This window comes from Vulpes lagopus, chromosome 3, assembly GCF_018345385.1.
Source record: "Vulpes lagopus strain Blue_001 chromosome 3, ASM1834538v1, whole genome shotgun sequence".
NCBI lineage: Eukaryota > Metazoa > Chordata > Mammalia > Carnivora > Canidae > Vulpes > Vulpes lagopus.
Genome location: NC_054826.1, coordinates 44,691,200 through 44,709,217, shown reverse-complemented (window position 1 = coordinate 44,709,217; position 18,018 = coordinate 44,691,200). Strand labels below are relative to the sequence as shown.

At 41.5% G+C, this 18,018-nt stretch overlaps 1 protein-coding gene across 22 annotated transcripts in view; it reads right to left on the bottom strand.

The window, feature by feature from the left end:
• Nucleotides 1-18,018, bottom strand: part of TENM2 (teneurin transmembrane protein 2) — a 3,550,639-nt gene that overhangs the window by 203,744 nt on the left and 3,328,877 nt on the right. For 21 of the 22 annotated variants that reach the window (XM_041750467.1, XM_041750468.1, XM_041750477.1 and 18 more), the window contains 2 exons: nt 14,249-14,371; nt 1,735-1,940 (listed from right to left, as the gene is read on the bottom strand). In XM_041750467.1, coding sequence (XP_041606401.1) covers nt 1,735-1,940; nt 14,249-14,371 — 329 coding nt within the window. The remainder of the gene's footprint in view (nt 1-1,734; nt 1,941-14,248; nt 14,372-18,018) is intronic. The other variant, XM_041750480.1, reaches the window with a different exon arrangement.

The window sequence follows — 18,018 nt, the reverse complement described above, 5'->3', positions numbered from 1 at the left end:
TGAGGGTTTTGCAGGAGGTATTTGATTGCTGAGCTCACTGAGGAGAAAGTGCAGCCATCAATTAGCAATGTCTGCCATGAGCCGAAGACAAAGAAATGGTGGCCTCACTCCTTTGCATTTGCCAATGGGTTTAGAGCTTTTAATTCTTTCAATTCAATTTTCTAGATGAATACCTTTCCAGCACATTTTAAAGTCATCTTTGACTAGATATAATGGGTAGTTAAGGAAGTTTTTCTTTCACTGGGGTATTTTCCTAATGTACTTCTTTATGTACTTGCTGGATTTGAAAGCAAATGAGGCAGGAAAGCTCTACTTGGTTTTTCTCAGGATATGCAATTCTTTTTGTAAAAGAAAACCACGCCAGGTGGGTGTTAATTTATCCCCAGTGGTGTGTATATAATAAAATCTCTATCAGGTCAATTTAAAGGATGGATGAGAGGAAAAACAATGAAATCCAACCTAATCCAATCTCTTCATTCCTAACACTGGGGATAATCTCACTGTCATAGTGCCAAGGATGTCCCAAGGAACTCAGAAGAGGGAGGAATAGAAATTACGGTGAAATGGCTGAATTTTGGTTAATGTTACACAACTCTTTTTAGATACACTGGGATGTCTTCTACTGGTATTTTATTTATTTATTTTTTTTTTTAAATTTTTTTTTTTTAATTTTATTTATTTATGATAGGCACACAGTGAGAGAGAGAGAAGCAGAGACACAGGCAGAGGGAGAAGCAGGCTCCATGCACCGGGAGCCCGACGTGGGACTCGATCCCGGGTCTCCAGGATCGCGCCCTGGGCCAAAGGCAGGCGCTAAACCGCTGCGCCACCCAGGGATCCCCTCTACTGGTATTTTAACAAATTAACCCAATAACTAGAATATTTGAAATTAAAATGCCCAAGGATTAACCTCCAGGGCTAGCAAAACTGACTTCACCAGGTAGGAATGTTCTCTCTCTCTCTCTCTCTCTCTCTCTCTCTCTCTCTCTTTTTGAGATACCATTCATATGACACAAATTATGCCATTTTATAATTCAGTAGTTTTTTCATATATTTCCAATGTTGTACAATTGTCACCACTATCTAACTTCCGAGCACTTATATCACCCCTAAAAGAAACCCCATATCTACCAGTAGTCATTCCCAATTTCTTCTTCCCCAACCCTGACAATCAGTCATCTCCTTTCTGTCTCTCTGGGTTTGCCTATTCTGGACAGTAAATGGAATCATACAGTATGTGGCCTTTTGTATCTGGCTTCTTTCACTTAGTACCATACTTTCAAGATTCAACCACGTTGTAGCATACAACAACACTTGATTCCTTTTTATAGTTGAATGATACTTCACTGCACAGGTCCCATTTTGTTTATTCATTCATCGGTTTGTGAACATTTGGGTTGTTTCCACCTTTTGGCTCTTATGAATAATGTTGCTCTGAACATTCACGTATATGTTTTTATGAGAAATAACACTTTTAGTTCTCTGTGTGTATATACCTAGAAGAAGTGGAATTGCTGGGTCACACAGTGATTCTGTTTGACTTTCTAAAAAATTGTCAAACTCTTTTCCACAGTAGCTGCACTATTTTACATTCTCACCAGTAATATATCAATGTTCCAATTTCCCCACATCTCTGTCAACACTTGTTATTGCCCAGCTTTCAATGATAGCCATCCCAGTGGGTAGGGAGTGGTGATTTCTTTAAAGTCATAGTTATATCGAGCATAGTCATACCTGGGCATGAGATGGTGGAAGTCCCCTTCTTATGTAAACACCAAAGAGAGCATCTTTCCCAAGGGAGATGTTGAACTTTAAGAACTGGGGTTGACTGATGTGAATCTGTGATCTCCAAAACACGCCTGGGGGGACTTCTTGGGTTACCCGTCGACCAACTTCTGCTTCACCACTGTCTATGCTGCTGTTTTTCAATGACCAGGGCACTGGAAAACAGGAAGTGACATTAAGTCAGTGACATTTGTACACAGTTGTTGATTCTACGTTTCTGTTTAATTGTATGCCAGGAGTTAAAAAAAAAGAAGATTAGACTCATGGCAAGTTCATCTTTAAGTACAAACTCATAATCTAAGGCATGTGAAATACTGGCACAATGCTTTCTAAACTTCTGTGATTGCTTGTTACTGATCAAATACAGTAAGAGCTGGAGTCTAGCAAGTACACGTAAAGCTTCCAACAACCTCGAATATGGCTGGGGTGTAAAATGATCGGCAAGGGAGAGGGGAGTGATATTAATTTGGCACCAAATTTAATTCCTGTAGCCTTTAATTATTCTTTCCAGCCAGAAACAAGTCCAATATACTGACATTTTCATAAATTAAAAAAAAAGGAAGCAACAGTGAACAAAAATTGGCCCAAAGTAAATAACAACAGAAAATAAGGACTTGATCTCAGACTGACCTAATATTGGGGGTGACTCCTTCCTTGAGTTAGCAGGAGAGGTCTAAGCATCATGTGGAAATCACATTTCTCTCATGAAGACATCAATGTGCTTAAAATTACTTATATAGAAAATATTAGTTGCCCACATTCAGCTTCCTTCAGAACTTTAATAAGAGGAGTTGCAGAAATACCTATTTTAAAAGGGGATTTCTTAATAACACTGAAGTAGCTAGTACCTTCTACACTCCTGAGGGTGGTTTTATTTGCAAACACAGAATTAAGGAAGAGCTAGGAATTACTAGTAGTTGCCCAAAGAAAGCAAATTAATCTCTGGGAGCCTCGTTTTCCTGATCCTTAAATGGAAATAAGACCTAGGTAGAGCCTAACTCTATAATGGTCATTTGTGATTTGTTCAAATGGAACTTCTGAAAGAATTTCTGGGAGTCTCTTCACTTTTTGATTGATCACTTTGATGGCCTGTGGATTGGAAAAGTTCATTAGTTTGATGGGCAAAAAATGGGAATTAAGCTCCCTTCTGCATTCTGTAACAGATGGGCTTTTCTGAAAATATTTATCTATATTTGGCTGCAATTCAGTGCAAAAGGTTTGGACGGTCAGGAGAGGTCTTGGGATTGCTGAAGGCTGGCGCGAAGGGTTAGTGAAGCTGTCTGACTTAGTGGACCTGGTGTGTTACTATCTAGCCCCTGCATCAAGACAAGACTCATAAATGCCCTTGGTGCCGCTTTCTCCATCTGTAAAATGGAGAGGTGAAATTTTTTAGATCTCTGAAGGTTTTCCATATCTACATTATAAAAGAAAACCACAAAATGACTTGAGGGTATGAAGTTATTTTTTTCTCCGTGTTTTTTTTTTTTTTAATGAGAGAAGGAATGATTCATTTTTATTTAGCTCAATTGCAGATCAAATGAAAAGTCAACAAGGGCTTAAAACAAAGCAGGAGAAACAATGATTTGGACTTTAAAAAAGAAACTCTTGATCTCTACAATAATAAGACCAGGAACAGGCTTCTAAGGAGAAGTTTGGAAGTTCTTACCACATAATATCATTAAGAAGGAAAGAAACTACTAGTAAGTCCCAGTGGGTCAGACCTTTATATGGGACTTGATGGTTTATTTCTCAAATGTATTATGTGGATAATGCACATGGAATACTTCCCTGTAGGGGAGGAATACTACACAGTATGGAAGAGCAGAGATTCTGGGCAGAGACTGCCCTGGTTCAAATCCTGGCTTTGGCACTTGCTCTCTGTGTCTTAGTTCCCACATCTATATAGTTGGGGCGCTATTATTTACTTCACAGGTTGTTATAAGGATTTAATGAGTTAATCCAGGCAAAGACCTTAATACAATTGTAGGCACAACAAAAATCCTAAGTAAAAATTAGCTATCATCGTTATTATTATTATCTGTAAGGCTCTCAGCCTAAACAGTGTTGTTTATTTTGCTGAAATAATGATATGTCCAGGGGGAAACACTTGTTATTATCCATTAATCAGAAGCTCTAATTATTATAATTTGGAAACTAATTTGTATTTAAAAATGCTGCTGTTGGCAGACTTTCTCTTCCCCCCACCTTAAGAACTTTTGGGGGGAAAGGAATATAATATAAAGGGCCCAGTAAGGAAAGAGTGTAATAAAAAAGAACCTTGGGGAAGAATAGTTTAGGATCCAAAGGTAACTCCAGCAATCATAGTGTGGCAACAGGTTAAAGAAATTCATTTAAAATAAAAAAGAATTTTAAAGAAATTATTCATCTTTAAACTTAATAAGATGGGCTTTCCTTCATGTCTGTTGGGCTTTCAGGGGTTGCTGGGTTAATGACAGGATATGAAAAAGCAGCAGGAAATCAGCACCCACGAGCCCGCTAATCTACTGTTGAAACCTAAACGGATTTTGATAATGTCAAGCCAAATGAGGATGCAAGAGATTCACAAGGGAGCCAGCTGCCAGAGAGTGGTTGCTCTGGAGAGATTCAGACAAGGAGCCTCAGGGGTTTGGTTTGTACAGTAGTGGGATCCCTGTTCTTTTACTAGACCCAACTTCAGGACACTGCCTTTAGTAAATGAGTTGCTATTACCAGTGAGTACAGGCTGCCTTTTCAGTATTCACACTTCCTAGGGTTTCATATGCTCCTTTTTCACATTCCATCCACTAAAGGAGGTAGTACCTGTGGGTGATGAGTACAGGTTTTGCAGCCAGACAGGGCTGGGTTTAAGTTCTGTCTCTGGTTCTTCTTTGCTGTGTGACCTCTAGCAATTTGCTTAGCCTCTCTGGGCCTCCTTTTTTTATATAAAACAGAAATGATAATAGTAACTGTCTCATAAGGGGGAGCAACAAATGGAACTACACAAAACAGGGCTTGTACAGGGCCTAGCACATAATAATAGCAAAATAAATGCTGGTTAGTTCCATTTAATTAAATTTAAAAAATGAAAAACTATAAGGAAAAGCACCTGGCTTTCTTTTTAGAGGAAATAATTTTCTGAAAGAAAAAAAACATTTTATAGATATGTGATGTATGTATGTATACATGCATATGTGTATATATATATGTTTATGTATTTATGTACCCATCATTCTAGAGAGAGTGTTGAACTTTTCTGAAATACACTTAACTATGGGAACAAGCGTAAAATTGGTAGTCAGGATCTGTTCCCATTACTGATTTTTGGTGGGACTTTCCAGAAGCTGGTACAGCCATTTTATCAATTAGCTTACTTTATCGATACACCTGCCAAGTAGCCCCAAAATTAAGGTTCAGGTCAGTTGCACCTTCACAATGATGTGCTCTTTTTCTTTTCACCCCACCTTCACTCCTACCACCAGACAAAGAGGCTCCTTTCCTTCTCTCATTGTTCACACCATCTACACTTAAGTGTCCTGTAGGGTCCAACACCTGTTGTTTGGTCCTATGATTGATTTTGCTTGCCTTCCTAAGTCTCTTGTACTAGACACTGTACTCCCTGAGGTCAGGCAAAACTGAAAATGCATCTTTGGGTTCTCTGTGTTTTGTACCTGGCAAACTGTGAGTGATTTATAAATGCTTGTTCAACTGAATCAAGCTTTACCTGCCTATCTCATGGGGTGTTTTAACATAAACCTTGTGACTACTAGGTAAAATGGGAGCCTTGAGGAAGATTTACTTTGAAAAGTTGCATGTAATGGGCTTTTTTTTTCCTAAATGAAATCGAAAGCTCAAAAGCTTTATGGGGAAATTTACTATTTAAAGGAAACTTCCTTGTGGATCATTTTCAAAAATCATGCGTCAACTCTTAATTTATCTTTTGTGTAAAATCTTATAAATAAATGAGCATACCAGGAGAGCTGGAATATAGTGGAAAGGTCCTTAGACTAACAACCAAAAGCCACGGGTCCTAATAGTGGTACTTAACAACCGTGGACCTTTTGTGGAAAGGAATAGGGGTGTAAATGAACTCTGGTTGAACTCTCTTCTTTGCTACTAAGCAGCTGGCTAGTTTGAGGCCAATCTAGCCCCCACATCTCAGGGTCCTTATCTACACGAGAGCGGTTTGGACCCACAGACATCTTAAGGGGAATTCTATTGGAGTCTACTGTGTTCTATAAAGTCAGGGGGTTGGGGTACATGCTACAAAGGGTGTAAGGGTGTGTGTGTGTGTGTGTGTGTGTGTGTGTGTGTATGTTGTCCGTGGGAGGGAAGAGGGACTAATAGAAAGTGAAGGAGATTTCACTTTTGATAAATTCATTTAATGTAAATTACCATTACTGTTAAAAGCTAGTTACTACTTTCAAATGAAATTCTCCAGAAATGCAACTGAATTATGCTTTTACAGAGTGAAATTTTCACTACTGCTCACAAATCACAAATACTTACTTTTATATATAAAATCTTAATTTTGAAATAATTTCAGATTTACAGAAAAATTAAAAAACATAGTACAAGGAAGTCCTGCATATAATTCACCCAGGTTCCATAAATTTAATACACATTTGTTCTATTATTCTATTTTTTTCTGAAATATTGAGAATAAGTTACCTCCCAATATTTCTATGCATTTTTCCTAAAAACAAGATTAACTTTTTTTCAGAACTACCATACAGTTCTCAAAAACAGAAAATTAACATTGATACAATGCTATTTGTAATTTATAGATCTGATTCAGATTTGCCAACTGTTACACTGACATTCTTTATGGCCAAGGGAAAAAAGCTTTTTCTATATACTTACAAAACCTCTTTCAAATGGGTGTGCAGAACTTCTGTAATTTTAAAAACAACCAGAAAGAAAAAAAAGTGATGTAGTGACTGCCTCAAGAGAGATAAAAAGGAAAGGTGGCTTTTGTAAACTGTTGGGGCCAATGTGGGGAACTTTCTCTGTGACTCTCCCAGGAGAGCAAGTCTCTGGGCTGGTGCCCAGGAGCGAAGATCTGTGCTACTCTCAAAGGTCAAAGAGGACAGCAGCCTGAGCCAGGCTCCCAGTCCCACAAAGAAGGATCTGAACCTGAGCTCCCCTTGGCCCTGCTAACCATTCTAAGACCACAAACATGGGCTAATTCTTAACAGGGTGTCATTGAGAGACAGGCAACAAGGCAGCAAAGTAATTAAAGTTTCCATCTTCATCACCCTCCCTGAGCAGGTATACCCTTATTGAGAAGATTTGAAACCTCAGGAGGCATGTTGCACAGTGGAACTATCCACCCTGGCTTTGGATCCCAGCTTTGACAACTCCTAGCTGTGTGCCTTTGGGCTAACCACTTCCCCTCTCCGGGTTTGTCCACTCATCTGTATAACAGGGTTGTTTGAGGATTAACCAGGATAACATATGCAGCACCCAATTTGTGGTACTTCTGCATCTTTCTACCCACATGTTGTGCTACCTAAACACAGCTGTAATTATTTATTGCAGATTTGGAGTATACATTTGTGATGGTCTAATTAAAATACAGGCTGCCTATATAGGCACAGTGAACTAGTGTAGGCAAAATGAACGAAGAAAGGGCCAAGGGGTGGGGTAGGACTCAGTGAAACAGGAAGTCCCTTTCCAGAGTAGCAGAAATCAGTACTCAGTGAGTGATTGATAGGTCTACAGACAAGGAAAGGACCTGTCACATGAATGAAGCTGCTAAGGACTGGAAAAACAAAGTCACAAGTTCATGTGCTCCAAATTGCAGGTGTTGATGTAGACTCTAGCTGCTTCCCAGGTGGACAACTCTGTGGAGCCCGCATAGCAAAAAAGCTGCCAGATTTTCTTTAATAATAACTAATGAATATTTCAAGCAATGTGGTGTAGGTCATTTATTCATACTTCACTTCATGCAACAAATATCTGTCAAGCATCTACTATAGCACTAGGTAATTTCAGGTCAATATTAAAAGTGGGAATGTATGTCATACTCCCATTATCCCTTATCCAGACAGCAGGGCAAGGTGCCATGGACCCGGTGTGGACTTGAATTGGTGGCATCAGGAGAAGATTTAAATAGCCATTCCACAATCATTCACTGAAAGTCTGGCCACCATCCTTAGGTTCTGGGTAGTGACTGAGCTCTGTGTCCTGGCCAGCAGAACCAAGTCCCGCCTGCATCTCCCTGAACTTCAGCTTCCTTGTCAAACTTTGCTCTCTGCCTTATGAGGTCCAGGATGAAAAGTAGAGATGGTGATCATTTTGCCCTAAGAAGCAGATGCTTCATGATGGTTCTGGCTGGTTCATCTCCAACTTAAAGATGAGATTTCTGGGATTTTTGAGGCAACACTCTAGTGATCAATATTATAGGATAGTCCACCTCTATAACTCCACGGAAGATTGCTCATGTAAATGTGAAGCTATTGCCTATTTCAGAAACATGTACCTAAAATTCCAACCAGTTAAATAAGACTGATGTCAAGCAAAACGACAGCCTTCCATAGCCACATTAGGAGCTAATCATTTCAGAAAATGTTGCCATAATTCATTTTTGGAAACAGCAAGACTATTCCCCAAACAAGTGATATCGGGAACAGACTCATAGTCAAACCAGGGAAATGAAGCCACATATTAATACTTCCTAAACTTAACTGAACTCCAGAGGCACCTCAGCATAAATCTGCCTTGCAGATTATTCTGCCTCACATAGTTTTATCTATTGCAAATAAAGTTGAATTCAGAATATTGCTTCAGTCATTACACCTCGTTTCCATTTATTTGGGAATCAGGACAACCATCTGAGGGTTCTGTTTAACCAAGAGATAGGCAAAAAAGATTCTCCTAAGGACATTAGATTCACTGCCTTACACTAGAGCTCATCTGAGTCATCGGCAGCCCATCAGCCTTCACCCTACTGCTGGCTGGCTATTCTTCAGGAATAGATTTCTATCCTGAGCATTCACTGCTCCCATGATGTATTCACAACATCACACAGGAATAATGATTTTTATAAAATCTTTCAGTTCTTAGGACTACATGTGGCCTTTACATCTTTTGAAACCTCAATTTGTCACCTTAGATAAAAATGGCCAACTCTTTGCCACTACGGGTGTTAACAGACATTTATATATCTGACCATTCAGGTGAACATGATTCTGCATTAATAAGTAGTTTAGTTTATTAGTGTTATTTATAGCAGCTACAAATTACTGAGTGGTTACTGCTGGCCCTGTAATCTCTTGATACCTTTATGGTTTTTCCGGTTTTCAGATTAGAGGACCATGAAAATACAGTGACTTGCCTAAGGTCATATAGCATTTATGTGGTGGAGCTGGATCAAGAGCCTTGTCCGACTGTTTCCAGAACCCAAGTATCTAATCACTATACTGACTACTTCTCAGATACTGGGCTAAGTACAAGACATACAAAGAGGCATGTATCCAAGCAGATTAGAGACCACCTCTGGGTGTACAAGTCAACTCTGAAAGAGAAATGTGCCAACAGAAGTGAAGACAAATGTACTAAGAAGGGAAATTGATGATCTTGATATTAATACCCATGTCAAGCAAGCCACAAGGATGTCACGTAGAACAGAAACTATACAACTTAGAATGGGGTGGCGGGTAGTAATCAGAAGCTAAAATCATCAATATGAAGTGCTTAAGCAATACTCCTCTGTAACAAAGGGAGAGTAAGATGGCCTCCAAAATGAGTGGAGTTGTCGCATTGGTACGTAAGCTATTGGTATATTTGCCAGTAGACGTGCAGTATTGTAATGGTTGGCTCAAACATAACCACCCCTCGCCCTTCTGGGAACTTCACTGACTTTGAAAAAGCCCCATGTAGGGAAGTGATCATTTTGAAACCCTGGGCTGTGTTCATTGAGAGGCTGACAAGAGCCAGAGGAAGAATTACCAACCTCCCTGCTAATCTGGCTCCTAGTACCATGCATTAAGCCAACTAGTAAAAATCATTATGAAGTTTTTGCTGAAAGGGCAAGTGTAGAAAAACATGTTTCTAAACAGAATAACAGTCTTTGCCATTTTTTTCCAACTTGCATACCATCTGGAAATTCTGATTTTTTTTTTCAAAGGGTAGGAAAGAAATGTGCTCCAGGCACAAATAAATGTTTACAGCTGAGTTATAAACCGAGAATGGTGGGGCTTAAAACAGACAGGCTGGCAGTGATGGAACACAAGCGGCAGTGAGACAAATAATGCTATGGGGAATGGGCCAGCTTGTTTTGCACATTGGCCCTTTTGAATGGGAAGTCTTGCTTCCCACTGACCTCATCAAGCAAATGTTTGGAAGAAGTCTTTACATCTGGGTTTGTTCTAATTCTTAGAAGGTGAAGGGAAAAGATGAAGCAGAATGATCATCTATCTTGGCAGCCTTCACCTTTGGAAAATACAACACCTCATAAGAAGTGGCAGCCCATGGATGCCCATTAAATGGAGCAACTGAGATGTCATAATGATGTCAGAGACAACTAATATTCACAAATCTCTTATTAAGTGCCCAATATCACGCACTGTGTTTCACAAGCATCATCTCACTTATGCTGGATGCCAAGAGAGTGAGGGGTACCACTTTACAGATGAGGAATCGGGGGCTGAGGGAGGAAAATGGCCTGCTTGTGGCCTTCTGTTCATGCCACTAAGTGATGGAGTTGGCAGATGTAACCAACTGGACTAATTCTAGAGTATTCTATTACAGAGGATCTGTCAATGCAATGTTACCAAAAATATGCCCATCACTTGATCAAGAAGGAAAGGGAGTTGGGCTTCACCTGCTTTATCTCCTATAACTTGTAGTTGCAGAACAGCCAAGGAAAATAGAAACGGGTTTGCAAATGATACAGAGCACTGGGCAAACTTCCATAATGGGTCAGATAACAAATACTTTAGGCTTTAGTGGGCCAGCTTGTCTCTGTTGCATTTACTCAGCTCCATTGCTATAGCGCAAAAGCAGCCATAGGCAATGAATGAACACGGCTGTGCTCCAATAAAACTTTATTTGCAAAAACATGTGGCTGGCCTGATTTGGTCCATGAGATGTTGTTTTCTGACCCCTGATATAGAGGACACCTTGAATTTAAAATGAAGGATAGGTTTTGAGAATGATCCATGAAATTCTACTTGGGAGTTTATTCTTTCTTACGACCAGTGCACAAATTGGCTACATATGATGTGCCCTTTAAAAGCTCTTGTATTCTTTGCCTCTGGGCCTAGCCAATCAAACTGGATTCCCTTATGTTATCTGACCAGGTCAGAACACTGTATTGAATCTTCGTTCTCAAGGCTTATCTAATCCCAGATCTATAGAAAAAGTGCTCTGTGCTCTTGTAATGAAGATGTATGAGTTCATTCCTTTTAACATAGAAATACACTCGAGATGGTGAGTGATTCTGGCAGTCTGTGGGCTCCCTTTCCTTGATGTGAAACCCAACCACCAAACCAACCACAGTAAGGTTTAATTGAAAGAGAGAATGGAGAAAAAAATAAATGATAAACAACAACAAACGGAAAAGGAAGACAAAGCCCAAAGAACATACTCTCCTAACTAATTAATCAAGTGCTTTGCTTCCACTAACATATCAGAGTCTGTAGGCTGCTCTGTCTATTAGGCTCCTTCCCAAATCTGAGCAATGTAAACACTCCTAAAGACCAAGTAATGAAATCTCTATCGATGTGCCATCTTAGATGGAACTCACATACCCTTGTTTTGCTTACATTTTAATTTGCTTCTGCTGGATACTTACCCAGTAATTGCTTAATAAGATTAACCTCCCTGGCAATGTGTGGTGTATCTTGATTAAAACATTATCAGAGTGAAGGATTATCGTATACCGCAAAAAAAATGGAGGGGGTGTTATTTAATTAACTTATTGCCAATATATCTTGATTGTCTCTTTGAAACACTGGAAAACTAGTCGATTGGAATTGATTCAGTTTATCTAAATGTATAGAATTGGGGAGCGAGGAGGAGGGAAGACCCTGAGGTCACTTTTAAAAAAGATGTAAGTGGGTGTGAGAAAACGAAAATCTTTCTAGTTATTTCTTAAACCAAAGTTTACAACAGCTTAAGAGATCTGCGATCATCAGTCATAAGAAGAGTACTATTTTGGTGTTCAGAAAGGAGATATTCCCAGTTTTCTTTCAAGTTTAAGCAGTTTTAAATTCTAACACTTTTTCATAAAAGTCCTATTGACAAAATTCATTGGACAACAATTTGGCCACCACTGTTCTGCCTCATAACTCATTTGGAAAAGAACTAGCGATGTTACATGACTTCCACAACATTTTCAAAAGCACACCACATCTGAAGAGGGAAATTCTCGTCTTTCCAAAGACACCATGGTAAGTGTTTCTTCATTTGTTAATTTACAGATACCGTACTCTTAGTTAGGACTTGTTCTCTACAGGAATCTTCTGTCTTGCTGGTGTGGGATGCTCACGTGGGGGGTGAGTTGGAAACCAAGCTTAATCACGAATGCATAGAGTGGCTGACCTCGATTTACGGAAGTTAATGCCTATCAGTGATTCTCTTTGGTAAAAGATGCTATTTAAAAAGCATTTGTGTGTAACTTCGGAACGTAGACACATATGAAATATATCCCTGTGCCTGATGAGCAAATATGCATATTCATTTTCAAATGTATGTCCTGCCTTCTCGAAGGACCGGGTGCTGCTGACTTGTAGATTAATGTTTATGGATTAAACAAAGCAGAGGCTCCCCTAAAGCAGCATTTCTTAAAGAGCAGCACTGTGGACCTCTTGGGCAGGATTGTTCTTGGCTATAGGGGCTGCCCTGAGTACCATGGGATGTTTAACTGCATCTCAGCCTCTCCCTGCTAAATGCCAGTTGCACCTCTTCTAACTGGGAAGACCAAAGAAGTTTCTGAACACTTGCCCAATGTCCCCTAGGAGCCAAACACATCCTGCAGAGAACCACCATCATAAAGGAAACGGGAGTTGAGGATGGTGTCAAGTACTAGAGGTGAACGGACTGCACAGAGGCCAAGAAATCCAGCTGGGCTTTTCGGTCAGTTAAGGCAGAACATGGTCCATTAAGGCCAAACACACTCTCCATTTTTAGGTCTAGTTTTAGTTATCTGATAATGGAAGGTGTATAATTTCATCCTCAGATAAAACTTTTTCATGCTTACTTAAAGGTAATTTAGTGTTATGATTGGGATAGATGAGCAAAGCGATTCTTGAAGATTGGATAAAAAGACAAAAAAGTCACACTCGAAGCCATTAGGACAACTCTGAGGAGAATAATTTAAGCAACATTAGCATTTCAGGATGACTAACCTACACCTCTGAGGGAAGATGAATTCTGGAATCTTCTCTGTGGAAAATGATTGAGCCAAGGAAAATGCCAACATTTTGCCCAAAGATGCACAAGAACAGACTTGAGTTTAAATTTGTACCTGCCTACATGTTTGATTTGGGGAAAGTTTCTAAATCATCCTGGGCCTTGGTTTCCCTGAGATGATTTCCCTCCTGTTAAAGCTGTTGGAATCAAGCAGTGCTAAGCTCGGCACAGATCGGGTGTCCAATAAACCTTACTTCCTTTCTTTCTGAAATATCTCAGAAATGTGGGGGGAAACTGCCCAGATGTGCAAGGAGGCAGAGTGGAAGAGTCTTGGAGAAGCCCTTCCATACCATCTGCCCTGTTGGTGGTTTCCATCCTGAATTAAGCACAGCCCACCGCGTGCCGGAGGTGCCAATGTGCCCGGCTGCACCACTGGCTGCTGCTGCTTTATTAACTGCCCCACGTTCCCCTCCCCACAGTCCTGTTTTCTCCATTCCTTTTTAGCACCTTGTTAGCACCAACTTTTTTTTTCCTGCAAGAATACAGTTGTTTGATTGCTTCAATAAACATTTCCATTGTCCTCTTTACTGTTCTGAGAAGAGAAGCTTTGTTCCTGAGTTGTCAAAACTCTTTTCTATTCTCTCCCAAAGCGGGACAGCTCGGAATCTCTCTCTTTCATGCCAGGCAGCACTTCCTCCCCGGGGAGGCTGCATCTCTCCTCTGGGGAGAGGGCTCTGGTCTAGTGGCATGTGCTGCCTGCTGCTCTCGGCTTTCTTGATTAGGCAGGACTTTCTCCTGCTGCTGCTGCTGCCGCTCCAGCTGCTGCTGTTGCTGCTGCTTCTGCCCAGGCCTTGGGAGGCTTTCAAGTCGCTCCAGATAGCATAGGTATGCACATCGCACTGAGCCGGCACTGTGCCAACTCCCAGTGACTCCAGCCAAATACAGCTAACAGACAGGAACAGCAAACAGCTTTGAACAGGGGCACCCAGGAAAGGCGATGATTGTGGTCCTCCCTTTCTTTTCCTCTTTGCGTACCTTCCAAGATTCGGATTAGAAAACCTGAACCAGTTGGCGGGAGCTCTGAATTTTCCTGTGACCTCAAGAGGGCAAGCAGCAGCTGTAACCTCACCTTTGCCTCCAGATGGCATTGTTGCCACATCATCGTTTCCTGGTAAGCCGGTCCTTATCCCATTGTTAAAGGTGTGTCCATCTGCCGGCTGCAGTTGCCAATTGAGTCCGAGCAGATGCATTGCTGCAGGAGAGACAAAGTAATGAAAATATGAATAGATAATTCAGCAATGCAAATGTCAAGGGGGAGGGCCAGGTGCCTTTTCCAAGTGATTGCCTTTTAAGGAAGCTGCGGTTCAAAACCGGCTTGCCCCAGGCCGCAGGGATTAGCTAAATGTAGAAAGCAAGTAGCTCTAGGTGGTTAGGACTCCTCTCCCTGGGTTGCTGTTCAGAGCCTTGGGGGAGAGGATCCCCGTGGTGGGTAAGGAGGGAGGAGGAACCCTCCTTCAGACCTTCTGAATGGTGCTGCCAAGGAGGGGAAGATGCCCCTCTGGGATCACTGTCAGAGATACTGCTTCATCACATCCAGTCTCTCCCACACTGTGGACGCGTTGTTGTTAGATGGGTGGTCTAACAGCTTCGCCCACACTACTCAAAACATAAATTGGGTTCGAAACGAGCCTACCCAAATGGGCCCTGTCTGGTGGTGTGACTATGGCAGTGCAGCAAGCAGCGTCTGTAGCTGTACTGGCCCACTGGACAGCTCACCTTTCTATTCCTGACTTTCCAACCATCTTTCCAATCCACCTCTCTTTCTGCCAAGTGCATACCTTTCAGCCCACTGTAGAAAAAGCTTCGGGGTGGTGGTGGAATGGGATCCTTTCCTGAAAATAGTACGAGGACGCTTTCTTTTCTCTCACATCCCGCACCCACACTTGCACTTTCCCACAGGACGGAAGGAGCCAGAGCGCCAAGGCGCTGTCTCTGCTAAGGAGGCAAGCACGTCTGTCCAACCCTTGCTTTACTTCCATGTGCACCGCACACCTCCAAACACAAACTTCCTTCCTTCCTTCGGTCTTTCCTGTCACAGTGTGCCAGCTCCCCGCTTTCCAGGTGGTTTAGCAAGCTCAATTCACCCCAGGTCCCACGCTTCTGGGTGAGTTGTTTTTACGACCTGGAATAAAAGGCAAACCCCAAACACCTGTATTCTTTCAAAGTCCCTATCTAAGAAAATGCTTCATTTGCAAATAAATAAGGAGTTCATTCCCCTGCATATTGCTCATTCAAACAATAACCACACTCTGTCTGGCATTCCAACCGGACACAGGCTGATGCTGTTGCTACGGGTTCTGGCACTGCAGCGAGAAGGGGCTGTTGACAGGGAAAGGTTCTGAGGATGATGCGGGATGGGAGAAACAATTAACCACAGGAAACGCAATTAACAATGCTTAGGAAATTGTTCACACAGCAATTAATTCTGCATGCCTACCACCACTTAAAGTCAGGCTGCATTCTATTAAGGTTAAAAACCTATCTTCAAACAATACAGCTCAGATTGATGGCCGAAGATTAAGGTGCCAAGGCGTTCCTGTGTGTGTGTCTGCTTTTTTCTTACATACTTCCCCATCTCAGAACCATGTTTTTTTTTCCTTTCCTATATGTTACTTTGAAGTGCAAGGCAACTCTTTGAGATGATAAATACTAATAAGAATAAGTGACATTTACTGTACACTTTCCGTCAAGGTAACACCTAATTTTCTCCTGCAGTTTATCCGTTATATGTAGGTCACTCACTTGAAGAGACCGGATTCTATTGCCTCAAATAATGACATATTTTCACTGTACAGAGGTCAGGAAATGAGAACTAATCGTGGCTGCTTCAAGATAACGATAGCTTCTGATTTGTAATTACCAGGTGAAGGGAGCCAAGGAATTAGCTATTTTAAAACGATTCCTTTTTTAATGTTGCTGTTGGGTTCTTGGGGCTTGCCTTGAGCCAGCTTGCTGCTGCTTGGGGAGGGGTAGTTCTTTCACGTAGGGTCTCCCTCTGTTTTAAGATAGATGTGGACAGGTACTGCAGCTGTAGCCAGGGTTCAGGCCTAACAAAGCTTTGATTTTTGCATCTAGGGAAGGAAGCAGTGGGTCTATCAGGCAAGAATGATGACCACCCCCCCTGCCCTCAGTGCCCCAGCAACATGAGATCTCTTTTCAAAGCTCTTCCCCTCTTCTAATACCCTGCCTTGGCCCTCCAAGGTGAGGAACATACTGCTACGGTCAACTTGGAGAGAACAGCGAGCACACAATAATACCCTCATCTTACTGCATAGAAAGAAGGCATTCATGAAACCGCGTTCTCTCTCTACTTTCAGAGATGCTCGCCTTTCCCTTTCTGTTTTGGGTTCCACAGCATCTCTTTATTAAAAAATAAAAAAAAAAGTAGTCTGAAAACAAGAAGACTAGAGATGGGGTGAGAAGGGTTAGGGTCAGAGTATACAAGTAACTGCTCAGACAGCTCCCCGAAGTGAAAAGAAAAATAAGAAAGTGAGAGGGAGATGAGAAAAGGGGAAAAGCCAAATCTGCTGAGCAGAAGCTCTGTCGTCCCAGCAGAAGTGAGGCAACAAAAATGAAACTCAAGTTTGGGCATATTTTCTGTTGTTGAATTGAATGCTAAGTAAATAAGTGAGAATTATATCAGGGGTATAACCACCTTCTTTTGTTTTTTGGGTGGGAGGCTGAAATAGGCTTTTGTTTGTACTTTTTTTTTCTTGATCAGTTATTCCATCTCTCTTATTTGAGCATGAAAATGAGAACTTCTTTCTGGCCTATGGGGATGGACTAAACTGTCCTTAGGATAAAGACCCAGGGGAGCTGTGAAGTAAATGAGTTTCCTGACTAATGAGAACTCTGTTTCTTATTCTGCTACTGATTTGCTCTATGGCTAGGGCTAAGAAATCCATCTCCCCATCAATCTCTCCCTTTACCTTTTGAGAAGGTTTCCCTTTACAGGTGGAATAATGGCTGCTGAGGGCTGGAGAGAGATCAAGCATCCACAACCCCTCTGAAGATCCAGCAGAGTGTCTCAAATATAGGAGGCACTCCATAAATGTTTATTAGAATAGATAACGACACATGGGGGCAGATATGAGGGGTCGGACTGCAGGACATTATACACTCACAAATCAAAACCACGTAATATAGAGGTGTGAAGGGTGGAATACAACACAGCTGGCAGCACTAGGGATGGGTCTGCACAGAGAAGGGTGTATCAATACCTGATGCCAATCCCCAAACCCCTCCCCTGGCCAGCACAAGAGGAGATGTTCTACAGATATTGCCTTCATCAAGATTCACAGTTTACATTCAAGTTGGTACTGTCCTAATCCCCATTTCCTAGATGAAGAAACTGTTGACCATGAGGTTTGATCATTGGGGGATTTCAGAATCAGAGTAAGATTACAGTGGGAAGTGGTTATCTGATTCATATTTCAGTGATGTGGATACAAATTCTGGTTTTGCAATGAGATCTCAGCAACTCTTGTCCCTTTCTTTTAAACTCATGATAATCTCGCTGTCGTTGATGAATGACCATCTTCTCTATTCAGCACCTGTAGTGAAGGGGCTATATTTCCACATCTTGTTGGATTCAGATGTGCCCACATGACCTGGCACACACTTTGTACGCCTTTTTGCCCTCTGCCACATGGTCAGCTAAGGTCCAGTGCTGAGTGAAGATAACATGGCTCAGAGCCGTGGCTGACCCGTGAGAGAACACAGAATGCATGAAGAAATAGACTGTTACAGGCTGCTGAGAGTTTGGGGTACTTTGTTTTAACTGCATGCCTGAGACTACCTGACTGAGATGTTCACTTAGGATGGCCTCGACCTACCTAT